At 34.7% G+C, this 27495-nt stretch overlaps 1 protein-coding gene across 20 annotated transcripts in view; it reads left to right on the top strand.

Moving 5' to 3' along the window:
• Positions 1 to 24184, top strand: part of KLHL13 (kelch like family member 13) — a 191155-nt gene extending 166971 nt beyond the window's left edge. For all 20 annotated transcript variants that reach the window (XM_035289795.3, XM_054251527.2, XM_078362534.1 and 17 more), the window contains 5 exons: positions 4003 to 4135; positions 4650 to 4846; positions 12036 to 12831; positions 19495 to 19608; positions 22615 to 24184. In XM_035289795.3, the coding sequence (XP_035145686.1) occupies positions 4003 to 4135; positions 4650 to 4846; positions 12036 to 12831; positions 19495 to 19608; positions 22615 to 23102 (1728 nt within the window). In that variant the 3' untranslated portion in view covers positions 23103 to 24184. The remainder of the gene's footprint in view (positions 1 to 4002; positions 4136 to 4649; positions 4847 to 12035; positions 12832 to 19494; positions 19609 to 22614) is intronic.
• Positions 24185 to 27495: the final 3311 nt, after the last annotated feature.

The following is a 27495-nucleotide window of genomic DNA, read 5'->3' as shown; positions in this document are numbered from 1 at the left end:
CCTTTTCAAAATGACAATGATCAAAACTAGATATAAAATGCTAGTAAGTTTGTTCTAATGTAGAATTTAGTTGAATGATTTGTTTATCAGATTCCTCTTAAATACCTGACAGTATCAATGTAGATTTTTTCACAATAGCATTATACTTCACTTGAAAGCAATTGACATCCAATTTTTATACAAATTATTCATAGCTTGTCTGATTTCCATATTACAATCCTGTAATGTCAAGTCATATTCTCTTCTGTTTTAATATGATCATTTTAAAATTTATCAAACTCATTATGTTTCAGTCTTTCTTTGTTTCCTGGTATTAGTTATGTACCTCTTTCTATTTAATAAAGGTTGAAGTTTTGATACATTAGGTAAGTCTAATACAGAGAAGAGAAAAAACATATTTTTAATGCTATTTTCCCAGTATTAAATAGCATTAAATGATGCTATCATTTTCCAGGATATGAAGAAGAAAATAAAGGAAGATATGGGGAGATTTATAGTCTTCTATAAATATTAAAGGGAAATATTAAAGAAATTGAGGACAGACAAGCCCCTCTTAAATCAAACACAGAGACAGAAAAATAGAGAACTAAGATAAGTGTTGAGATACAAAGACCAGAAAGATGACGAGTTTAAATCAATAGAAGCAGTTTTAAGGACACTCGGAAAAACTAATTGGAAACTGAACAATTTGCATAAAGCAGAGCTGCATAGGTATATGGAAACAGACAAAAATGTTTATATAAATCTGTTGAGTGAGTGCAAATTTGGTGAAGGAAAATGATTTTGTAGTAAAAGGACTTATTTTTAGTGTACAGGTATCTTTGAAAGTCTTCTTAAATAGGGGAAAATATTTATGAATGAAAGCAAAAAGTAGATATATAGAAGGCAGATGATAATTGTGGAGGATAACGAACCTCTCCCTTTTTCTTTTAATGTATGCATACTCCACTAGAAGATTAGATAATAAAAGTTCTTTAGAGAAACGACGGCCTTCTTGTATACAACAATGTGGATAGTCAGAAGGAGCTACATTTTAGACAGAACTGGGATATCTAGAAAATGATATACAAACAAGATGTTTAGAATTTATTTAAAAACAATCTGAATTGATAGATCTCATTTGGATAAAGATAGACATAATGTAGAATGAAATTCACTAATATGAAATTGGATAGTGGGGTTGTTCATTTATGCATCTAAAAATAAAAGTTATGAAATGTTTTAAAAAGGACACTATATGTTGTGAAAATAAGTGTAAAACTTTACAAAAGCAGAAAATTTGCCAAAGGTATAAATTAAGCTTGGAATAGAGGATACTCCAGATTTGTTAAAAATACTCTACGTGCCTCAACTTCTCTTTTGGGACACCAGATTATACTGAGAAAGGTTTAATAATTTATAAAAATGATAGCATAAAGGGATGTAAAATGATAAAATCTGTGAAAAGGATAAAAGCTCCTGGTGTCTTAGCTGAGTAGAGCTGTGCAGATCCTGAGCATTGAGTACATACCTCTGCAAGCAGTTTCAATGGAATATGGACAAAACAAGAAACTACACAGCTAACGATACAAGATGCATTAGCTACTCTTTTTTTTCAGAGGGAAAAAGAAGTAATACATAGTAGGAATGGAACCTACTGACATTATTCAATTCCAATTGTAAAATATTTGCAAGAATACTTTAAAGTCAGGAGGGTAGCAAATAAGCCAAGAAGGCTTGTTTGTTTGTTTGTTTTTGTTTTTTAGTGGAAGAAAATAACGGATCAGATACAATAAATCATTGCTTTTGACTAAATAAGCCATAATTGTTTTTGAAATATATTATCTATGTATGCTTTAGAGAAAATGAATAAAATCTATCTGATGAATAAAAATAAAGGGGAGTTACAGTACCTGGGCTCATTTCATTAGTATCTTGACATCGCTCTCTCTTTTTTAAAAATTATACTTTAAGTTCTGGGGTACATGTACAGAACATGCAGGTTTGTCACACAGGTATACATGTGCCATGATGGTTTGCTGCACCCATCAACCTGTCATCTACATTGGCTGTTTGGCTGTTTCTCCTAATACTCTCCCTCCCCTAGCCCCCATTCCCAACAGGCCCTGGTGTGTGATGTTCCCCTTCCTGTGTCCATGGGTTCTCATTGTTCAACTCCCACTTATGAGTGAGAACATGTGGTGTTTGGTTTTCTGTTTCTGTGTTAGTTTGCTCTTTTTACAAGATGAGCTATTATTATTTTATTTCTGCTTTTCTAAATAACAGAGACAGCAGATGAATTAGCAATGGAAAATAAAAATAGTGTCATAGGGGATGTTTTGGGTTTACAAAGAAAAAGGGGCATTTGTGAAAGATTTGATATTTGTTAACATAAACATGTCAATCATTGTTGGAAAAAGAAAAATATGAAATATAATCTTGTTTTAAAGTGTATGTATAATGTATAAATATTTTGGAATAAAAATATTCATCTCTTTCCCTAGAGGGAAAATGGCTAGATCAGATCATCTCTTTGAAGTTCCAGTTCTGTAAATCAAGCATTATCTTTAAAAAGCAATTTTAAAATTAAAATGAAAAGCTTAACTGGGGTTAATATTACACATATGTGTAAGATCAATATTTTTAAAACTGCATTATTAGTATGTTATGCCTTTTGCTCTTTAAATCTGTGAAACATAATCTTTTATTTGAAATCATTAAAATATGAAGGGGACAGAGTAACCCATGCTATTGGTTCTTATTGTATTACATTATTGGAAAGCATTTGTGTACCTGTCTTCCTGATTTTTTGTAATGAAACATTTATATTTGAAACTACAGATTCAATCTTGCCAAAATTTTCATTTTTTGCATCATTATTAAATTGTATATTGTCCCCTTTTGGTGCCTGTTATATCTTTTTTATTCATTATTCTTAATTGACAAATAAAGATTATATATAATTTACCACATAAAACATGATATTTTAATCACATCATGGTAAATAGAGTATCCGTCCCTAAAGCATACATCTACTGTGTACCCACAAAAATTAAAAATAAAAGATAAAAAATGAAAAACATGATGTTTTGAAATATGCATATGTTGTAGATTCAACCTGTTATAATCTTAAAAGTGACTGTCATTCTTCCGACTTATATCAATAGAACAACTGTCAATTTGTCATTCGTTGAGACCATCAGGGTGTATTGGAAAAGCTAATCAACAGGGATTCTTCTCACCAGAGCTCTATCTCTCCTCTGAATTGTGGCTGCTAGCCTGTTAATTCTCCACTAAACCTTTAGGTATTTGGAGACAATTAAGCCTCACAAAAAAGACAATTAAGTCTCACACACACACACAAAAATATCTTTGTTTGGGGGATGGGGGAAGAAAACCCTGGTTTCCTGGGTTTTCCTCCCCCATCCCCCAAACAAAGATAATTAAATCTCAAACGTGACACTTGAAAGATAATTGGTCAGGCAGCAGCAATGTACAGAGTATAGGCTTCTCAAAAAGATGAAACAATACAATTAGTAGAAAGAATTCTATTGTGTACTTAATACAGTTGCTCTCTACTTTTCTTTCTTAACCTCCCCTAAAACAAAACAAAACCAAGAAGCTTCAGTCAAGCACTATAATGGGACTATTAAATTATCGTGAAAAGGAATGAACAGTCTAATACTCATTCTGCAGATGGGAAAATAGAAGTGCACATTGTAATTATTTTTCAAAATAAGGTAAAAACTGATGATTGTGTAAATAAGCAAATGTATATACACCTAATCCTTTTTATCCTAAATTAGTTTTAATTTCATCTTATTCCTACAGTGAAAGAAAATATACATTGTCATATATCAGGAAAGTTGTGCAGTTAATTTTTCTTCTTCTGAGTAATTATTCTGTTGGCTTTATGTTCCAAATATGTTGCCCTACATTAATATTCAAACGGATTTTTAGCACACAAAGATTTGTAACCTCATTTTGCCTTAATTAGTGACTCAACTCATGTTCTTGTTGTAGGGCTTTGACCAGCTTCGACTTGAAGGATTGCTTTGTGATGTGACCCTGATGCCAGGTGACACTGATGATGCTTTTCCTGTGCATAGAGTTATGATGGCATCTGCTAGTGATTACTTCAAGGCTATGTTCACAGGTAGTTTGCCTTTTAAAACTCTGAAACCAGATTAAAACAATATAAAAAATCTATGCTTAAATCTATTTCTAACATGAAATTTAGTTATTTTGGAAACAGCTTCAAAAGGAGTATACAACAGTATGCATGGTTTTCAGTGGTGCTGTTTTAACATGGAAAATTGATGTACTTTTTTCATACTGTCCATCTTTATCTCAAGCTTTTCTTTCTCAAGCTCATATCTGAGTGGGCCATCAGAGACTCTGTGTCTTGCTAATACAATCTTTACTCCAAATCAAGATAGGAAGTGAGAACATTTTGGAAGCACTTGCATCATATATGACCTCCATTAGTATAGAGATTATCCTTTTTAAGTACTTTTTTTTAAAACCATAAAATGTACAGCAGACTGACTCTAATATGATTGCTTATATAAAATAAGACTGCCTTTAATTTTATTGCATCTAATTAGCAGCAGAAGTGAGTTTGGCCATAATTATCCACCTTCATTTAATTGAATGTCCTTTTATTTAAGGTGGAATGAAAGAACAAGATTTAATGTGCATTAAACTTCATGGCGTGAGCAAAGTTGGTCTAAGGAAAATTATTGATTTCATTTATACTGCAAAGCTTTCTCTTAATATGGACAACCTTCAAGACACGCTGGAAGCTGCCAGTTTTCTACAGATTCTGCCAGTTTTGGACTTCTGTAAAGTATTTCTCATATCTGGGGTAAGATATTTTCAAATCTGACTTATCCTGTGGTAGACTCTGATGTAACGTGTTTAGATTAGGACTCATAAAATCGGCTGTGCAAGCATGTGAAACTTGCCACTAGAGAGATGTCTCTTATAGTATATGGTCTGTAAGCAAGATGAGATTGAAACAGGTGCATTTTTATGAAATAGAATTATTTAATAAAAAAGCATCTATGTAATCATATGACATTAGATACTAATAACATTTGATAAAGATATATACTTTAACTGTTTGATAATGGTATATACCATAATCTGGTTTTATTCACCTTAATGACTTTATACAAGCAGACTTCTTAAATGTAATTCAATGGGAAAGTACTCTGAGCTTCTAGAACTCTTTAAAATGTCTTCTTTAAATGTGGGATCTATATCTCAAGAAGAACTAATACCTATGGGCAAATCTGTAAGAATATGAGTCTTGATTCCATAGAAATATATCACCTATTGAATAGCGTTTAGCTTTTTTAAAATAGATAAGATAGGGTGCATACAACTACCAATCAATGAATTACTTAGTGGAAATCACCCAGTTCCTGAAGAGAGTGTTTTATTTTAGTTGAGACCCTTGAATTTTACTTCTGGGAAGATAAATGGCTACATTGGACAGAAATATTGCCAAGACCTCGAGAGGTTTTGGAGCTTGTTTTTCTGATTAAGAATTCTGGCAATAATAATTTTTTGGTATATTTTCTAACTCATTATGTTGATGGATAGTTTTCTATAATTGTTTTTAACTCATATCAGTCTTAATATAGGTAAATATTGCTGTCAGATCTTTACAACTTACATTTTTTGAACATGGAGCCTTCTTTAAAACGTTAACTTTCAAGAGAATATGCCTTAATTATTTTATTATTAAGGTACTTACTATCTTGCAAAGTCAGCCAATAACTAATTTAACTGGCCTATTGAAAGTGTGTTTTTTATATGTTTGTTTTCATTTTAGAAAACTCAGACTATATCTCACAGTTACTTATGAAATTTAAACTAAGTGCTACTTATAAGGGTTTTATGGCAGCATGGTGCTATATTGTTGACTTGTATTGTCTTCTCTATTGCATAAGTAGCCCAAGTGAAGTTGGTTAATTCCTGTACTATTGCTTGCCTCCATTGCTGAATTTAGGTGCTAAATTTTATTTTAATTTGATTATACAAGGCCCATCCCCTCAAGAGCTATTAGGATCTCACCTCTGGTTCTATCACTGGCATCATATAACAATTCCATTTCAAGGAAAAATGAATTGTGTTGAATATGTTTTTCAGAATGCCTCAAGTCCAGAATTTAATTTAGTAGTAACACATAAAGCTTGCATTTATAGACTCTTAACATTTCTTTACACTGATCTTAGCAACACATAGTCATCCTGAGCCAAACTAGGGAAAGCACCATGATTGCTTTGGAACTAATCATTAACAAGAGACATTGTTTTCCTATCCTCTAATACAGAAGTTTAGTACTCAGAACTTCAGATATTGATTGTGATTTACCTGAAATAAAAGGACCAAACTGGATAATACACAATACAAAAAATTATAGTAATATTATTATCAAAATAATAGAAAATAATCTTGTTCTAGATAACTGTATTTAAAGCGATTTTAATTAAAGATGAGGCCATAGTAACTTTGTAATTCTGACAAATTTCCAGTAATTAGACTGTTGGTTCCTTCACCTATTTTGAAACATTTATTATAATTGTTTAAGAATTTAGAAATGTCTTCATTTTTATAAACACTTAATATTGCCTTAAATATCATGTCCTTTATTTTGTCATCCTTTGCAGACATCCTAAAACCTGTTTCTAATGGAGAAGAGGCTTCTGTCTAGCAAAGATTACTTGTGGTAGAGTTTACTACTACTTCTGAGTTTTAGAATTTTCTTGCCTATGAACTTTTAGGAATTACCTCTTTTTTTTGCATTATTCTACCTTACTTGTCCTTCATCCTTTTTGCAGAGGATATGCCTGTGTGGTTTTAGAGCTGGAATCTCTTCCTTCTTAGAATCCATGGTACTTTCTGAGAAAATCTGGCAGATTATTAGTTCCAGGAACATGCAAAATCCAAGTTTTCCTTTACCCTTCTTTCATGCATTTTGTTTTTTAGTGAAACCTATGTTCGGCCTTGCTCTATTTATTTCCCCTTTTCTTCTCAGCAATCAAGTGAAAAAGGAAAAATAGTAGCCCAGTGCATTTTCTACTTATAAAACCTGAGAGTCTTAAGATAGTATATTTTTTAAAGGAGTACTTTTTGAAGTTCTTCTATGAGCTAAGTTATTATAGATAAATTTTAACATAATATTCTCATGTTTAAGAACTGTGTGCTGAAATCAGATGTTTTAGAGGAAATAGGCTTTATGTTTTTAATGATATAGTGAGATTATAGTTCACATAACCAAAACACTATTTGAGTTTGAACTTTTAGACAGAAAACTTCCCTTCTAATACAATTTTGTTCTATCCTATTCTCAATCATTTGTGTGGATGAAGAGAAACAGTGGTACATACAATGTAAATCAGTAAATTACCCAGAAAATATTTATATATTAGTTTTGAATGATAACTTTGGACTCAGTAGTAAAGCCACACTTACCTTTGGTGGGATAGAGATACCAGTTTTCTATAACAAAACATCAGTCTGAATAGAACAAGAACCAACCTCCCTTCTAATTTTGCCATCCTTTGCAGTATTATGTAGGCTGGTAATTAGTATTATAGTTTATAGGATGTGGCACTTTCGTTTTTGCTATGCTATTTTCTTGGGAGTTATGGAAAAAAGGATAATGGAATACATCCAGAAGGATGGCAATGAAGGATATATATAAAGCATAGTAAGTAAAAGTTTCTGTAAAACTAAAACCCCTTTTATATACTATGGAGATAATGGAAAATTGCCTTTGTTTAGTTTTACCTATAAAAATTGCATTGGTTTTTTTCCTTAGGACATTGTATAACTACAACATGTTAAATACTGTGCACCCATTCCCTAGTTTATCAGAAAGTTGTGTAAGTTTTTTGTTTATCCTTTGTTTGCAATTTGAAATTTTTAGCATCTACCATTTGCCCCATGGGAACTATTGTTATGGAGGATTTTAGGCTAGTTCACAGAACAGTCTAATTTAATGTTAGGTTGCTGAAATAGGGCATCTGCAATTGAACTTAAAAGATTGCAATTTAAATATACAAATATATAGAATGAACAAAACAATAAAAATAAGAAAGAAACCACTTTATGTTTATATAACAGTATTTTTTAATGAGAGAATGAAGATGTAATTGGACTTTAGACTTGGGGATAATCTTTCTCAAAATAATTTTTTAAAATTGTGTTTTCTCCCTTGATGCAGTTATATTAATGATTCCACCTGCACATTCGTTATCAGTAATGAGGTGGGGAGCTCACAATGAATTAGAGAGAAATTTATTGAGGTGACTGGAGGTGGTGAAGAGTTGGAGACAGAAAATAAAGGAGGTACATAAGTGGGAAGGAGACAAAAGACAGAGGAATAGGGAGAATGTGTTTCTCTCAAAAGAAAAACAAAAAGAATTAAGTCATTGGAGAAGATACTTTCTTTTGCTTTGCTTCCATTACTAAATTACTCAGGATTTCCTGTATAGTACATATATTTCACATTCTTCATTTTATCCAAATTGTATTTATCCATAAAGATTAACAGACATGATTTTTAAGATACTTTTTTCACCTTTGAGGGCAATTTAATGGAAGTTAGAGACAAATTGTATAGATAATTAAAATTAAAAGTGAATCAAAACTCTTTCCCTCCTCCTCAAACCACTCCTTACTTCCTAATGGCTACACCTGTTGCTTATGATTGGACGTCCATTCTGCTTGGTTGATACCCATGTTGTGTGGTTGTTAAATATTCTAAATATCCCGCCTATAACCTTGAACACCCATTCTTGCCCATCTACCACCTGGGACTCTGTCTGGGAAGAAGAGGCCTAGCCTGGGCTCAAACCACTTCAACCTCACAAAAGCCATTGTAATGACTAAAATTCCATTCAATAAAGAAAGTGCATTCAAAATGCAAAGAAATAAGAGACTTTGATTTTTCAGGCTGGAGACACCAGTGGCATTCACCTCAAATAGCATATAGAAACTGAAGAAAGACAAAAACTGAAAGAGAGAGAGGTGTTTGTTATTCAATTATCCCTTTGTTCTTACCAAACTGTCTCTTCTTTGTGTCCTGTGAACATCTCATCTGTGGAAGGAGGCTTGAGAGAAGATACTTGTACCTCCTCTGCCCCATAAAGTAGCTTGTTTGATTTCTTCCCAGTCTTATTCTGTGGACCTTATTTCATTTTCTGCATTGATTATACTAGATATCAGACTGCCATTTTAATAAACTTGATAGCACCAAGTAGAATTTGGTACACTGAATGGCTAAGGAGTTCCCCAAAGTTTTGCCAGATTTCTTAGTCTTTGCATTTCCCTCGAGAGTACAACAGCAGATACTGGCTGGTCTGAGTGCAGTGGTGTTTACACCTAACTGATCACAACCAGTTAAAGATTCCTTTGTTCCTTCTTCACTCCTACTGCTTCAGTTGGCTAGCCTTAAAAAAAAAAAAAGAAAAAAGCAGGCACTCATTTTTTTCTAAATAAGAATTTCTTTGTGTAAAACACTGATCTTCAAAAAATCCTACATTTCAGATGAAATCTTCCATTAAAATATCAAATTATGTTGATGACAGTGTTTTGGCACATCAGATATAATCTGAATAGTACAGCAGGAGTGAGGACCAGTATGTTAATGAGAATACCACTCGCAATGTTAAGATGTTGGAAGAGGCTTTAGGAAGACTATGAAGGTTGTTTGGTTATAATAGAATAATTTATATCAAGGAAATGTAAGACTCATTTATGTGAGTCTTTGCATGTGAGATGGGTCTCCTGAATACAGCACACTGATGGGTCTTGACTTTTTATCCAGTTTGCCAGTCTGTGTCTTTTGATTGGGGCATTTAGGCCATTTACATTCAATGTTAGTATTGTTATATTTGAATTTGATCCCGCCATTTTGTTACTGGCTGGTTGTTTTGCCCATTAATTGATGTGGCTCCTCCATTGAGTCATTATTCTTTACCATTTGGTACATTTTTTCAGTGGCTGGTACTGGTTGTTCCTTTCCCTGTTTAGTACTTCCTTCAGTAGCTCCTGTAAAGCAGGTCTTGTAGTGACAAAATCTCTCAGCAATTGCTTGTCCATAAAGGATTTTATTTCTCCTTCACTTATGAAGCTTAGTTTGGCTGGATGTGAAATTCTGGGTTGAAAGTTCTTTTCGTTAAGAATGTTGAATATTGGCCCCCACTCCCTTCTGGCTTACAGGATTTCTGCTGAGAGATCCGCTCTGAGTCTGATGGTCTTTCCTTTGTGGATGACTGGACCTTTTTCTCTGGCTGCCCTTAGGATTGTTTTCCCTCATTTCAACCCTGGGGAATCTGACAACTATGTGCCTTGGGGTTGGTCTTCTTCAGGAATACCTTTGTGGTGTTCTCTGTATTTCCTGGATTTGAATGTTGGCCTGCCTTGTTAGGTTGGGAAAGTTCTCTTGGATAATATCTTGAAGAGTGTTTTCCAGCTTGGATTCATTCTCCCCATCACATTCAGGTACATCGATCAAGCGTAGATTAGGTCTTTTCACAGAATCCCATAGTTCTTGGAGGCTTTGTTCATTATTTTTCACTCTTTTTTCTCTAATCTTGCCTTCTGATTTTATTTCATTGATTTGATCTTCTATCTCTGAGATCCTTTCGTCTGCTTGATCAATTTGCCTGTTGCAACTTGTGTATGCTGCACAAAGTTCTCGTGCTGTGTTTTTCAGCTCCATCAAGTCGTTTATGTTCTTCTCTAAGCTGGTTATTTTAGTTAGCATTTCATCTAACATTTCTTCAAGGTTTTTAGTTTCTTTGCATTGGGTTAGAACATGGTCTTTTAACTCAGAGAAGTTTGTTATTACCTACCTTCTGAAGCCTGCTTCTGTCAATTCGTCAGATTCATTCTCTTTTTTTGTTCCCTTGATGGTGAGGAGTTGTGATCCCTGTCAGGAGAAGAAGTGTTCTGTTCTTTGATGGTTTCATCCTTTCTGCGCTGTTTTTTTCCCATCTTCATGAATTTATCTCCCTTTAATCTTTGAAGTTGGTGATTTCAGGAGGAGTGTCTGAGTGGATGTTTTTTTCTGTTGAGGTTGGAGTTGTATATTTTTTGGCCTGCAGAGGGCGTGGCTGGGCTCTCTTGGGTTCAGTCAGGTTGTTGAGTGGGTGGTCCTTCCCTGGGGTTTGTTTGAAGATGAGATTAGCCCCGCCTTCCCAATGGCATCTCTCCTTTCCCAGCTGGATCTTCCTGGTTGGGATCAAGCTGGTGTATTTGCTGCCAAGCTCTCTAGCAAGGGCTTCAGTTTGAGTTCTGTGGAGGTGGGGCCTGCCAGGCTTTTTGGTCTGTTTCCCTGCTTTCAACTCTGCTTCCCTCTTTTGGATGGTCGGCCCCTCTGGCGTTAGTCCAAACTCCTGCCCAGATCCCTGCGACAACTTGCCTCACCTGGTGGTAGCCGCTGCTCAGATTTGCGTTGACTACCCATGGTACCCCACTGGCTGGCAGGGCTCTCACCGACCTAGGTTGCAGGAGGGATGAGGTAAGCACAGGATCCGAAACGGAGCACCGAGGGGGTTAAGTCCCCCAACCCTCCCAGCTGGCTGCACGTTTCAGGTGTGGACATGCCCCCCGTCTTGATTTGCCCCCCGGGTGGCTCTCGCCCTGTAGCTCCTTCCTTGGGCCTAATTTCAGTGCCCTATCAGTCCCACAGAAATGAATCTACACCTCGTTTGGAATCGTGAAGTCCTCCAGCCCTCTGGTCTCATTCGCTGGGGAGCTGCATTCTGGTGCTGGCTTCTCTTGGCCATCTTGACACACCTCCCTTCCCGCCCTCGTCATTTTCTTGTAGTCAGCCTTCCACTGGATTAGGTAAAGGTGGTTTGCAAATTATATGTATGTAGATCATTGACACATTTAGATAAGAATCCTTATTTGTAACTATATGGACATTAAAAACACAATTTATTCTTATTCTAGAGCAGGTGTTTGTGCTATCAAGATGTGAGTGTCATGAAAGTAGTCATGTTTTAATTTTTTTTAAATTGGCTTAATAGGTCACTTTAGACAATTGTGTTGAAGTTGGACGGATTGCCAACACCTACAATCTGACTGAAGTGGATAAATACATTAACAGTTTCGTCTTGAAGAATTTTCCTGCATTGCTGAGCACAGGGGAGTTCTTGAAACTCCCTTTTGAGCGTCTTGCCTTTGTGCTTTCCAGTAATAGCCTTAAGCACTGTACTGAACTTGAGCTCTTTAAGGCTACCTGTCGTTGGCTTCGCCTGGAAGAGCCTCGGATGGACTTTGCTGCAAAATTAATGAAGAACATACGATTTCCACTGATGACACCTCAGGAGCTCATTAATTACGTGCAAACGGTGGATTTCATGAGAACTGACAATACTTGTGTGAATTTGCTTTTGGAAGCCAGCAATTACCAAATGATGCCATACATGCAGCCAGTTATGCAGTCAGACAGGACTGCCATTAGGTCTGACACCACTCACTTGGTTACACTAGGAGGAGTGCTGAGGCAGCAGCTGGTTGTCAGTAAAGAATTGCGCATGTATGATGAAAAGGCCCATGAGTGGAAATCGTTAGCCCCTATGGATGCCCCAAGGTACCAGCATGGCATCGCTGTCATTGGAAATTTTCTCTATGTTGTTGGTGGACAGAGTAATTATGACACAAAAGGAAAAACAGCAGTTGATACAGTCTTCAGATTTGATCCTCGATACAATAAATGGATGCAAGTTGCATCTTTAAATGAAAAGCGCACCTTCTTCCACCTAAGTGCCCTCAAAGGATATCTGTATGCAGTTGGTGGGCGAAATGCAGCAGGTGAACTGCGTAAGTGTGCATTTATATTAAACATAGAGACAATTTTTTTCACCCAGAAATTCTTATTAAATCATAAAATAAGCAGTCCTGTAAAAATTAGATAAAAATGTAGCTAGGGTTTCATTTTAAAACTATCTTTTCTGAGAAAATATTGGAGACCACCTCTATGCCTTATCTGGGCATATATATTGTTGATGAAGGAACAAATTGTATCTTATAAATATATGAATATATTGTAGAGTATTTTACTTGTGCAGTGTATGTGGTCTTCATCTTGAGGGTTCATCTAAAAAGTATAATCAGCTAATTTATCCAAAGTCTTGGATAGAAGTTTGGCATGTTTTCTCATTTTCTATTTTTAAAAGCCCACATGATATTTTACTGAACAGGTTACAGTCCTTCATTACAGACAACTTTCATTGTTTCTTCTTTTACAAAATTTGTTATCTATTAGAGGCCACATAGATAATTTTCTTTGTAGATTAAATGTACAAAGTTCAACATTATCCAAAGTTTATTCACCGTGAATATTATGATTTATGACTGTTAGTTTTAAAAATCATTCTCTTGATATAATATCAGATAGTTTTCTTCACCATAAACCCATCTGGTATGCTTTATTTGATGGTCACTTTTTTGTCTTCCCAGTGTATGATTGGTCATAAACATACTTTGATATAGAAGTATTTTGGCCATATAAATTAACCCTAAAAGGTAAAATTTCATTATTTCAGATAAAATTGGGTAGTATAACTTTTCCAAAAATAAAGGCAGGAAGTCCACCTTTTATGTTACGACGTATATATCTGTCATTACCATTATTGTTTGGCCTTGTTTTCACTTCTTTTGTTCTCTATTATAAATAGAGTCCTTGTAGTTGACCAGTATTCCAGGCTCCATAGAGCTGAGAAAGTTCAAAATACTGGCATTGGCTTTGGATAAGCTCAGAGTAATTATCAGAATCTTTATTTTTTTTAATATTCTAAGAAAAAAAGATAGTTTAATGTGTTTGAGACTAAGCTATTTATCAGGGAAAAGAATAACTGTTCTCAGCTCTTGCATTTTCCTGTTTATAAAACCCTTTCTTGTTAGTGACATGGTCTTTTTCCTGATCTTTTAAACGCAAAGTGTTTTACTTTGTTGTTACAATGATATTTTTTTCTAAGATCAGACTTTCTAGATTGTTGGACCATGTTGCATGATCACGAACTGCGTAGGTTTTCCAATATATTTTAATAATTGGACTTTTAAAAGCACTTGAGGTATAAGTGGCCTTAGTGTAGGATTGTCCTTTAGGCCTCCTCAGTCAACCCACACACATTATTTTCACATTATTATATTTTAAATTTGTGGTATCTGGTAGTATCTAGAAGGTGCAAGTAGTGACTTGGTTGTTTTTTTAGAAAATCCCTATATAAGATAATCTTCAAGAGTTCACAAATAATAGGTCGTCAACCTGGGCAGTCTTTTTTTCTCAAAGGAAATAGCTCCAATTTTCAAAGTCGGTCCCTGCTTGTTGATATTATCAACCCTGTTAATATACCCTTCAGTTACTAAGTATTCAACATGTAGTTCCTAATAATAATTAGAAGCCTTATTCTTCTGGGAGTTTCTAATCTTCAGGCCAAGGAGAGTCATTACATAAAACCAAGACACTAGATGCTTCTTCTTTTTTTTTTTTTTTTGAACTTTTCCCAACCCTCTTTGAGTTCCTCCTATGGTATACCCATCTAGGAACTATAAATAGACCACTCTGTTGGGCAAGTGGCTCATATACAGGTTTCTTTGCTCCTGACCTTCTGAAACCACCCCTCCATCTCTGATTAAAAATAGTTTTCTGTATTTCATTTTGAAAGGGAAAATAAACTAGGGAATCATGCTTTTCTTGGGATATTCATAAATTTATATTTAGGCTTTAGAAATAAAATCCCTAAAGCTTAACCTAAGGATAATGACTCAAAAATTTCCCCTCTAATGGTAAATATAGGTTCATTTTAATCTTTTTTCATAAACTGCATTTTAAAAAATGCACATGTGATTATAATACAGGCACAACCATCTATACCAAGAACCTGAATTCTAGTTATCATCCAATTATTTGATAGTTTATTCCATTTGAAATGATCTATAGATTACAAATCTATCATGACCTTATAGATTTGTTTTTGTTTAAAAAATGGAATTTCTCCCAAAGAATAACCTTTATGAGATTTCCTGAATTCTATCTATTGATCGTTTCTTTTTATATAAATAAAAAGTGAATTTGTGTTAGTTGGCATTTCATTTTCTTGGACCCATTGTTTTTGCAGAATAGCAGATTTTGATTCTAAAGAAACTCTTGCATATATTTCTGAATGTTCCTGCCAGAAACTGAGTTTTTAACATTTTCCCTGCCCTACAAGTGCTTTCTAAAATAGAATTCCCCATTCAATGCACATGCTAACATGTTATAATAAATTAACATTCCCATTATAACTGATTAAGTTGGCATGTTCATATGCTATGTAAACAGAACGTGATGCCAATGGGTGGCAGGAAAAGGCAATTGTTGGGAAAGTCATTTAACAATTTAACAGGTCGATTGGTACCAGTATATCATTTCATACAGTAACCATTGCCTGTATATAATTATAAAAAGAAAAATTTAGTGGGTACAAAAAATAGAATAAATTAATAAGGCCTAGTATTTGGTAGCACAACAGGGTGACTGTGTTCAATAATAATCTAATTGTACATTTTACAGTAACTGAGAGTATATATAATTGGATTATTTGTAATACAGAAGATAAACGCTTGAGAGGATAGATACTCCATCTTCTGTGATGTGATTATTATACATTCCATGCCTGCATCAAAACATCTCATGTACCCCATAAAAACATACACCTACAGTGTACCCACAAAAATTAAAAATTTAAAAAAGAAAACAGTAGCAACATTTGCAAGACTCTTTAGATAACTTTAATGTATTTGGCCTTTTAAAATCTTTTCATGGGGTACTTGGACCAAAGGAAACCTAGGCCCATTGTACATCAAAAAAAGACTGTGTGTGTGCATGTGCATGTGCACGCACTAGCCTAGCACACCTGTGCTCATCTGATTTAGTGTTGAAATATAATTCCTTCGAAATGACGCTTTCCTTTGACACTGGTTACAATGGGAAACTAGGGGAAGCTTAGAGTAGCTGTCACTTAAGTGCAAAAGGAGTCAGTTATGTCTGGCATCTTTCAAAATTGTGTCATATAAGAAATCAATCTTACACTGAGGTTTTGTATATTGAAGAAAAATATGACAGCTCTAATATCTTTCACTTTCAGTTAAATATTAATAAGTCAAGCTTTCAAATAATGAAATAACTTATAGAAAACATGTTAGATGTTTTTCAAGTAAATGTACAATAAAACTACTACAATTATTAAATGCCTCTATGCCCCCCAAAGGATTTGGGGGTTTCTTGATCACTCACTAGCACTCTATGTTTCTAGAGTCCATCTCCTGTCTATGGGAGCCATCACTGTTCAAATGATTTTCTTCAGGCCTAATCTCTTTCCTAATCTTAAGGAAAAAGTAAATTCCATATCATCTTCTGGGACCAATTCTGGATTCCCATGGAATTATCTTGGAAAATAAGAACTCCTGATATATGTGAGATAACCAGCCTAAGTAAAATTATTAAATTGGAGAGATTCTTCAATGTAAACACTAGACCACTAGACTACTAAAGTTAATTCTCTAGATTAGGGGTCAGCAAACTTCTGTAAAGGGCCAGAAGGAGTCTCTTTCCAGCTTTGTGGGCCATTCAATCTCTGTCATAAGAAATCAACTCTCCTGTTGCAGTGTAAAACATCCCTAAATAATTCATAAACAAATGAGTGAGGCTATACTCCAGTAAAGCTTTATTTATGAGCACTGAAATTTGAACTTTATAGAATTTTTTTCAAGTTACAAAATAGTCTTTTGATTCATTTTCAATGTATAAAAAATATAAAATCATTCATATTTTTATCTTGTGGGCCATACAAAACAGGAAGTAGACTAGATTTGGCCTATGGACTGAGGTTTGCTGCTATCTGCTGTAGATTTTTCCAGTTGCCTCCTTACCATTTCCAACTCTCATAGACTGTGATTGAAGCACTGCTTTGTGCCTTGCATCATCCCTTGCTCCCTCTTCCCATCAGAATTGTTGGTACTCACCTATATCTGAGTGTCTTGTAAATATGGAAGATAGAAATAAGAGCATGTGTATCTACTTTTTAATTAGATGTATTCCATTAAAAAAGAAAATACTATTGATTTTACTGACAACAATAGCAATTCTGCATGGAGAATTGCATGACAATAAAAGTTGACAATAAAAATTAAATGGCTGAAACAGCTAAAGGAGATAGGTTTTTAGCTGGAAAAAAGTTTAGGGATAACAAACTATTATATAGTAATTTTGTTGTAGGTGGTTAATAGCTATCTTACGCTGAGGGTCTCCTGTATGAGAAAGTATAGATGAATTCTTATAACCACTATTAGGGAAAAATGCAATTAAGTCACTGACAGAGGAATTATCTTTCTATATAGGAAAATACGATTAGCAATAAAAGTACGTAAGTATTCAAATTCTAACTCCAGTATAAAAAGAAGAAGAAGAAACTCATGCAAATCACATCAGAACAGTTTGAATTAAACATAAGAACCGATAGTTAAAATCCAAAATTTCAAAGTTTAAGACAGAGTCCTGCATTAAGAAAAGGGTAAAACTATAGTGAGTCCTGTCTTTGGCTTCAAGAAGATGGAGAAGATGATCTCTCGAAGTCTTTTTAGACCCTGTTTCAGATAGGATGTATGGTTTAATTACTTCTGAAACCATCCCATTAATGACTGCACTAGTGTCAAGTGACAATCAATGCCCTAGGTTTTCTGTTAGGTGGAGAGAGAGAGAGAAAGAGAGCACATGAGCAAAAGAGAGAGAGATAATAAATATACATGGAGAGATAATAATAATGTAGGATTTTGCTTGTCAGTTAGGTAAAAGTCATACTAAAGTCAAATGGAAATGAACGTTTGAAAAGGCATCCAGTGACTAGAAATAGTTAAAAACAGTATTGGGCCATGTGGCTGTTTAACTTGTTATTAATTTTAGAAATAGGGTTTAAAAGAAATAGAATTGGCAAGGATCCAGGCATAAAACAATGAACAAAGCCAACAAAGCAGTAGGTAAAAATGAGAATAGTAAAAGCTTTTCAAATAAGACTGAAAATTCAAAGCTAAAGTGGAAAAGGGAGTCGGCAGAGAGATACAAGAAGTAATATGATATAGGCATGGTTGGAGGAGAAAAGCATACATTGCATTGTGAATTTGATGATGAAATGAAATTTTTGAATAGAGTGGAAAAGTAGTCTCTCTCTTTCTCTGGAAAACTGTGTGTGTGTGTTTTGTCTGTGACCATGTTATGTTTTTTTTTAAGTGGAGAATCTCATTGAAAGGTTGATTCATCAGGATTGCATTTGCTTGCAAGTAGTTCAACCTAATTCTAGTGGCTTCATCAAATAGTCCCACTCAATAAACTTCTACCTACCCATCACTGCCCAGAACTATATCATATGGTTGACCAAAGCTTCAAGGGAACTTGTGAATTAAATTTCATTTTTAGCTTGGTGCAGTGCTTCCCTAAGCAGTTGTTATGGTTCTCTTAGTTTAAAAAGTAGGGTTGGGGGATGCAAGAAATTGGATTAGCAGTTGTCAGTGTCTGTGATAAATAATATGAACTTTTCAAGTCATTCTAGATCTTGTGCTTCTGACGAGTTCTCATAATAGCTTTTCTGCCTTTTAAGAAGTGATTACGTTTTCCATCTTTCTTTGTGACATTGTTCTGTTGTTGAGGTTATAACAGACTGACTGAAAGATACTTAAATGAGTTGAGGTCACGTCTTCAAAATACATTATGTTAAAGATGATAAATATATTACTGAGAGGAAGTATTCTTAATAAAGATACTAACTCTATATTATGCTGCCAACCATCTTCAGGTTAAGAGTAGTACCCCAGAATTTAAAGTGCAATAAAAAAAGGAGTAGTACTGGCTGCAATGATGGTGGGTATATACAAACTATTAGCTTTAAAGTATTGTTTAAATGTAGAGAAATTAATAAATGTAAGAGAAAATGTAGAGAAAGTATTATTAGTGTCCACTTTGTAGTCTGTATATGAACTAAAGCAGTGGGCTTTGGAACATAAGCCAAGTAGTGTGAACACTTTCATTCTCCATGTAAAATTTGCTTCTTATGTATTAACGTTTGTTTCCATCAATATGGGACCCAGATTTGAGGAGCTTTTCATTCCTTTTGATTTTTTTATCCTTTCTTCCTGTTTTTAGAGCAAAGAAAATAGAGAAATGTAAAATTATAAAGATGTAAGCAGATTATGGATTAAATCTTAGTGATTTCTGCAGTGACAGATATGTGTTAGATTCTTACACTGTTCTAATGTAACATATACTAATGGTTTATCTTATTACTATAGTCTCAAAAATTACTATAAGAGCTCCCCCAAAAGTCTTTCACATATCTCTCATAGCTATAATAGATACGTTTCAGGTGTTTGGATATTATTACTGTTTCACATAAGATAAAAATAATTAATTGTTAAATCTGAAGTTAAACATCATTTCCTTTTTTTTAACAGCTACAGTAGAATGTTACAATCCAAGAACAAATGAATGGACCTATGTTGCCAAAATGAGTGAGCCCCACTATGGCCATGCTGGAACTGTGTATGGAGGAGTGATGTATATTTCAGGTAAACAAGTATCATATGAACAAAATATAACATATAAGCTTTTAACATAGAAGCTTTTAAGCATTATCTTTCTATATAATGGTAGTAATAATAATAATTCAGGCATCAGGAGTTTGAGAGCAGCCTGACCAACAGGGTGAAACTCTGTCTCTACTAAAAATACAAAAATTAGGCTGGGCGCGGTGGCTCACACTTGTAATCCCAGCACTTTTTGAGGCCAAGGCGAGTGGAACACAGGGCAACAAATCAAGACCATCCTGGCCAACATGATGAAAACCCATCTCTACTAAAAATACAAAGAAACTAGTTGGGCATGGTGGTGTGTGCCTATAGTCCCAGCTACTTGGAATACTGAGGCAGGAGAATCACTTGAATCCTGGAGGCAGAGGTTGCAGTGAGCCAAGATTGCACTACTGCACTCTAGCCTGGGCAAAAGAGCAAGACTCTGTCTCAAAAAAAAAAAAAAAAAGATTAGCTGGGCGTGGCAGTGCATGTCTGTAATCCTAGCTACCTGGGAGGCTAAGGCAGGAGAATCTCTTAAATCCAGAAGGCGGAGGTTGTAGTGAGCCGAGCTCGCCCACTGTACTCCAGTCTGGGTGACAGAGCAAAACTCTGTCTCAGAAAAAAAAAAAAAATCCAGAAAAATTGATAACCAAAATGTAATTTATGTTGATTTTAGAAAGTATTTGTGTGTATATTTGCATATGAATGCCTTGAGCATTCTGTAAATTTATAAGAATAGTAGTAAACCAATCCTGTTATAAGGTATAACCTAGAAGAAATTGGAAAGCTTTCAAATTTTGCTTTCCAGTCCCCATGCTCTGTATTCAAATAAACACTGTTCATAGTTTCTGTAGCAACAATTAATTTATTTTATTTAAGGTTTGGCTAAACTGTGTGAGGGAGTATATCATTATAAAACATATAAGCTCTCCTATGCATAAAACATGCTTCCAATACACATAATAGTGCATAATGTTCATTCTCTCTTTCAGGATAGCCCATAATATGGGTTTCATTTTTCCTTAGCATTATAAGGGGATTCTAATATGGTGTCATTGCATAAATATTTCTATGCTGATTATCTGTATTTAATGCACATGCAGATATATTTTTCCTGTCAAAAAAATCTGAAACGCCTGTAGTTTATTTACAGTGTCCAGGTAGCAACTTTTATTCTCAAATTGTTGGAGTTTAAATCAACCTACTGTAGAATTTCTTTCTTTTATTTAATCCATTTTCTGCTTTGTTCTCCTGTAGAATTTAGGAAGAAGTCTCACTTTAATGTAATGACCACCTCTGCTATTGATATTTGACTTTGTTAGTCAGGTTATTATCATTTGGTCCAGACACTCTACCTAGGACAATTCTTCCCTATTTGAACGCCTGCCAATGCCAGGCCAGCAGTTACATTATTAAAGACCAAAGGTGTTAAGGCGATATTTGTGGCCCGATTGACCACTGCCTTATGAAATCTGTAATCAGTAAGGGTCAATGAAAGGCCTGTAGTATATGATTGGCAGGTTTCTGGTGTTAAATTCATGAGCAACAACGGGATGTCTTATATTAGAAGAGCCATCCAGGTAATAAATATGCTCCCACTAATCAGTGATTTTCACCATTTATCTATTTTATGTGGGCAGCTGACTGTACCATTATAATGAGAGGTCCAACTCCTCTGAGAAAAATGACACCTGGATTGTGTGATGCTTTGGCATAACTGGTATATATTGCGGAATGACCTTCCCAATCGAGAGTAGTTAGAAACTGTAGCTGATTTTCAAAACAATGAATGCTGTTTTGCTTTCTGGGAATTCTATAAAGCACAGAGAAAATATTTCTTAAAAGCAGAAGAAAACAGTGATTGCCATCTGGCCACTTGACAGTAAAGCTTTGAATAATTTGACTAAAGATCAGCTTACTTCTCTCCCTTGTCTACAGAAGGTATAGTTTGATACTTTCATTATACAGACTGATTTATATGTGATCTAAGAGTACACTTCGTAGATAGTACAGACTCAATTAGGCCAACAACAAATTGCTGCATGTATAAAATTCTACATATATTCAGCATTCTAATTCTTTTTTTTTTTTTCTGTCGCCAGGCTGGAGTGCAGTGGCTCAATCTCGGCTCACTGCAACCTCTGCCTCCTGGGTTCAAGCAATTCTTCCGCCTCAGTCTCCCGAGTAGCTGGGACCACAGGCGTGTGCCACCACCCAGCTAATTTTTGTATTTTTATTAGAGACATGGGTTGAACCATGTTGGCCAGGATGGTCTCTATCTCTTGACCTCGTGATCCGCCCACTCCAGCCTCCCAAAGTGTTGGGATTACAGGCATGAGCCACCGAGTCTGGCCAGCATTTTAATTCTTTAGATTTTTAAATATGCATTCTGATAACAGATAACACTATCCACCCTCACTCCGCCCACCAAACCTCTATAAACATAAGCAATTCTGAATATTCTTATAAGCTTTTGCACTTATACAAGACTTTCAACTTTTTCAAAGCATTTTGATAAATATCTCACTTCATAGTCACAGTCCTGATGCAATAACTAGAGTAGATATTGTTTTTTGACAAGTGAGGAAATGGGCACCTGGAATTTAATGTGCTCTAGCCCAATGCTCAGCACCCCAGATGGTATCCACTAAAAGGCAGTAAGTAGTGAGATATGCTTTGTAGTTGGAGTTACTACAGACCCAATTCTATCAGTGACCAAAATATATTTTCCTTCAGCAGAGCCTTTTAAATACTATGGGTATTTGAGAAAGTCATTGCAATAATGTAAGTGATGGTTTTGTTCTTTAAAAAGATTAAAATGTTATTTTCTTTATTTTTAATCCAGAGAATGTATTTATAGAGGGAAGGCAGTCCTAAGAACAGTATTGATAAGCAATATGTCATAATATGTGGCTGGAAATTATCTATGACAGAGTTTCTTTACTTACTTTTGCATTTCTATAATAATCTATTTACTTCACACCTATTGTTTTCATTCTTTAGGAGGAATTACTCATGATACTTTCCAAAAGGAGCTCATGTGCTTTGACCCTGATACTGACAAATGGATCCAGAAGGCACCAATGACCACTGTCAGAGGTCTGCATTGCATGTGTACAGTGGGAGAAAGGCTCTATGTCATTGGTGGCAATCACTTCAGAGGAACAAGTGATTATGATGATGTCCTAAGCTGTGAATACTATTCACCTATCCTTGACCAGTGGACCCCAATTGCTGCCATGTTAAGAGGGCAGAGTGATGTTGGGGTCGCTGTCTTTGAAAATAAAATCTATGTGGTTGGGGGGTATTCTTGGAATAATCGTTGCATGGTAGAGATAGTGCAGAAATACGATCCAGATAAAGATGAATGGCATAAGGTTTTTGATCTCCCAGAATCCCTTGGTGGCATTCGTGCTTGCACACTCACAGTTTTTCCACCGGAAGAAACCACACCATCACCTTCTAGAGAGTCCCCTCTTTCTGCACCTTAAGATCATCTTTACAACTAAGATGCTGTAGTTCTATCTTTGCAATGTGTCATAAATTCTCTTCTTTTCCCCCCTTAAGTAGTATATATGTTAGGATTAGCCTCCAGTAATTGATCACATATTGGAAAAAAGACAACATTGATGTTATTTGTGCTGTTTGTTTGGCCTAGAATGTTTATAAAGTGATAATGCAACCATTCTGGAAATGTATCCCATAGAAGCTGATGTTTAACATATGAAAAAAGTATCATCTATAAAATGTTTCTTCAGTACTCTTTAAATGTTGTGTATTGGGTATAAGGTATTTGTCATCTTACATTAGTAAACCCAATAAGCCAAGTTGAAGGTGGATTATAGTAAATGTACAACTGTGTTCACTAGGCTTCAAAGTAAAAAGTTTTCCTTTCATCTTTGACTGTAAGATATCAAAGGGAGGCAGCCTGCTTGAACAGGAAACAATACACAAAAGGTTGCCAACTCGCATGAGCTACCTCCCTCTTTTCATAAAGTATTTTTGACATATCTGTCAACCCACCTGACTGTGTGGGTGCATTGAGAACACAAAGTTTCTTAGACACACAGGAGAAATAGCTTAAATTCACCAATATTAATTTAAAAAGCAGCATGAACCTTCTACTTATAAACAAGGGTTTGGAGTTTTTCAAGTGTGTATACATACATACACACATATGTCAAATATAATTTTTTTAAAAAATTGAGTGGCACACCAAATAAGTGTGAAATTGAAAAGAATTCTTCCAAAAAGCAGCTTCCATTAAAATGGGAATTCAGTATGCACATATTGAATATATATATGTAGAACCATACAGAATTTAGGTGGATAAGGGCTAGAAATTTTGAGCAACAAAATTTGTCACTTGACCAGATTTTATCTTCAAACACTGTATTCTACTCCTTCTCCTTTGCTGTTGTGATAACTTGCATATTATATGTATTCTGTATACTCAGTTCATAAGGTTATTTAGCACAAAGTATAGCAGCTTCACCTGGAGAGCTGCTTTTGCTCAGTAAATTCAACTTCCATGTTTTATCGTTTTTTGTTCAATAAAAAACATTTAATGTCATTTTGGTTTGAGACATCCCATTATTGTCTGATTTGACTTCCTTTGGTTAAAGATCTATATATTTGTATGGCAAGGTTAACGTGATCAGCAGCTCTGAGCAGCGTGGATGAGTGAATATGCAGTTTTTTCAAAGAAAAAAAGAATTTGACCAAATCTAACCATATTCATCAAAATTTATTGTTGGTTGTGTTTGGGGAATTAGATTGTGGAAGATGGTAACTGGCTCTTTACCACAGAAGGAGAACTTCCAGCCATGTCTAAACCAAAAGAGCAGTTACAATTCTGAGTTTAGTCTCCGTGATCTTCAAGAAGATTCATCCTGGTTGAAAGAAGGGATTGTGGAAAATTACCTCAGAGATTTGTCTTGACCTAGGATCCCAAAGGAAAAATGTTCTTGTAAAAGATTATTTGAAATTATGTTAGCATCATATTGTGATCTTTTCTACTTTATCTGCAGATGATCAGATTAAATCTGAGCCAAAAATTTAGGGCTATTAAAATACAACTAGAGAGTCTTCAAATTTCTTTACCAGTGGGTGATTAGCAGTGCAGGTATCACTGCCTCTATCTTGAGATAAATAATTAAGAAAACATTTTTCTTAGTAGCAGTACATTTGAATATTAGGAAAAGCTTGGTATGAATTTGAAAAACCCTCTTGAGCATGATTATTCTTAAGTCGGAACAACTGGCCCAATGGTATCAGTTCTCTGCTTATAGGCAGAGTGGATTCAGCCATTTGCACATAGTTAACACCTGCCTAAAGATGGAGGAATTATTTGGTTTGGCTGTGTCCTCACCCAATTCTCATCTTGAATTATAGCTCACATAGGGACTCATTAGGAGGTGATTGAATCACGGGGGTGGGTTTTTCCCGTGCTGTTCTCGTGATAGTGAATAAGTCACATGAGAGCTGATGGTTTTATAAAGGGCAGTTCCTCTGCAAACACTCTCTTGCCTGCCACCACGTGAGACGTGCCTTTGTTTCTCCTTCACCTTCTGAATCACCATCATGATTGGAAGGTCTCCGCAGCCATGTGGAACTGTGAGTCCATTAAATCTCTTTTTTCTTTATAAATTGCCCAGTCTTGGATATCTCTTCATAGCTGTATGAAAATGGACTAATACAAGGAGTATGCATATAAGACATTGATAATTCTGAAATAATCCAATGTGGGCATGCCTGATAAGGTGACTCTTCTGCAAGCAGCAAAGATTCTTTCCATCTTGTGGACTCCCCATTTTAGGTTCTCAGAGTACTCAGCATTCAGTCAGAAGAAGAAAACTGGAGGATTGTAAGTGGAAGGGCTATAGTGGTCAGGCTTGAAAGAGGCATACATTATGTCTACCCACATCACCTGTATCCACATTCCAGTAGCCAGAAGTCAGTTCTGTGGCTATATATAAACACAAAGGGAACTGGAAAACATCAGATAGCTGTGTTCCCAGAAAGAAGAAGAAATGGGGCTGGTGATCTTCTAGCAGTCTGCCACAGGGAATAAGACAAAACATACATAACCACTTCTGTTTGACAACATAGCTTTTCTGCATCTATGTATGTTATTTAGAATAGCAATTAATTTCACACTTTAGGTGCTATTATTAAGCAATTGTAACAGCTGGAAAATTATTACACATTTTTCTTTACAGTGAATTAACTATTTTTCTTTATGAAAAAAAAATACCTGCCAGATATTAGTTGGCTTTATAAGCATTTCTCACATTTGTTCTTCTTAAGTTTTTGGCCTACTTGAAAGAGGAATTATAGAATTATTTAAATCTCAAAAGGTTTGTGATTCCCTTTCTTGGTCAACGTTACTGGACTATGAAAGAAGAAGAAAGCATTTGCCTATTTCTATAATTTTTAGAAAATTCATCTGATAATCAGTATTTTCCCTGAAGTGTGAAATTATGACCTGGAACTCTTTCTTTTCTAAAATTATTTTAGGGACTAAAATATACATACAAATATGTGTAATATTTCTTTGGGAGTTGCTAATATAATTCCATATTAGCCCATGACAGGGTGTACCACAGAGCAATTAAGTAGTCTCTTATTTAATTAGTTTCAACATGTGACCTTTTATTTTCTCATTTCAAGGGCCTTTGCGTGTTTTCCTCCTACAAGAAGGAAACATTCTTGAGTGGAGAGTTGGCTGTGCCTCTAATTTTATTCTTAGCTCTCATGTCTTTCGTTGTGTTTTTCATTTTCAAGCCACAAAACCAGAGGTTTTGTCCTTTGCACATCAAATAGCTTTGTGAGTAGGCAGGAAGAAAAGTAAATGCAAAGCAAGTTCTTACAGATTAAGGAAATTTTATTTTAAATTGGTCAAATAATTCAGTGTTTAAAACTTCTGGTAATTATAAAAATGCAAAATATAGAAAAATTGAAAAGTATAAGAAGAAAAAAGTCATCATCTCCCCCCATATCAAGATAACTATTGCTAATTATGAGTATATTGTTTATACACAATTATTTAAAAATCAGCATGATTTTTGTATATACTGCATAAGTATGTTCCAATACATCAATACATCATTTCCTGATATAAAATATATTCTAATATACCAATGCATTAACTTTTGATACAAAATGCATCAATGCAATATTCAGGATTAGATTTTGTAATGTGTAATAAGTGAAGTTTAACAATTAGGTAATGTATTGGGCATTTGTCAGTTTAAAAAATACTGAATATTGACATGATCAAATCAGATGTTTGCATAATTAAGCAATAGTGATGCTAGACAATATAAGTATTTATTTCATTAGTGAACCTAATTTGTGTTATTCATATCTCATAGTGGATATTTTATTTCTATTTACAATTAGTCGTGTATTAAGTATTATCAATGCATTGTCAAATGCATCTTTACCTTGTATGTGTTATTTGGCAATGTGACTAAGATAAAGATTTAATTTAAAAAGTGAGACTAAAGGCCATGACTTTATCAAAAGAAAGAAAGAAAGATATCACAACAGGGCTTGGCAAACTTTATGGAAATGAATGAGTGTGGATATGTTCCAATAAAACTTTATAGACACTGAAATTTGAATTTAATATAATTTTCATGTATTACAAAATATTATTCTTTTGACTTTCAGCCATTTAAAAATACAATTCTTAGCTCATGAGCCATACCAGATTTGGTCCACAGGCTGTAGTTTGCTGACCCTGGCATTACAAAAGCATATTTCATTACCATTCATTTGTTTTTTCAACAAAAATTAGTTGTAAACCTATTTTGTATCAATCAATGGAAAGTCCTAAGGCTACACAGATGAATAAAACAATTTGCCCTCATGAATTCA

The sequence above is a fragment of the Callithrix jacchus genome, chromosome X (assembly GCF_049354715.1).
Source record: "Callithrix jacchus isolate 240 chromosome X, calJac240_pri, whole genome shotgun sequence".
In the NCBI taxonomy this organism is placed as follows: Eukaryota; Metazoa; Chordata; class Mammalia; order Primates; family Cebidae; genus Callithrix; species Callithrix jacchus.
This window is presented reverse-complemented; position numbering and strand designations above follow the sequence as displayed.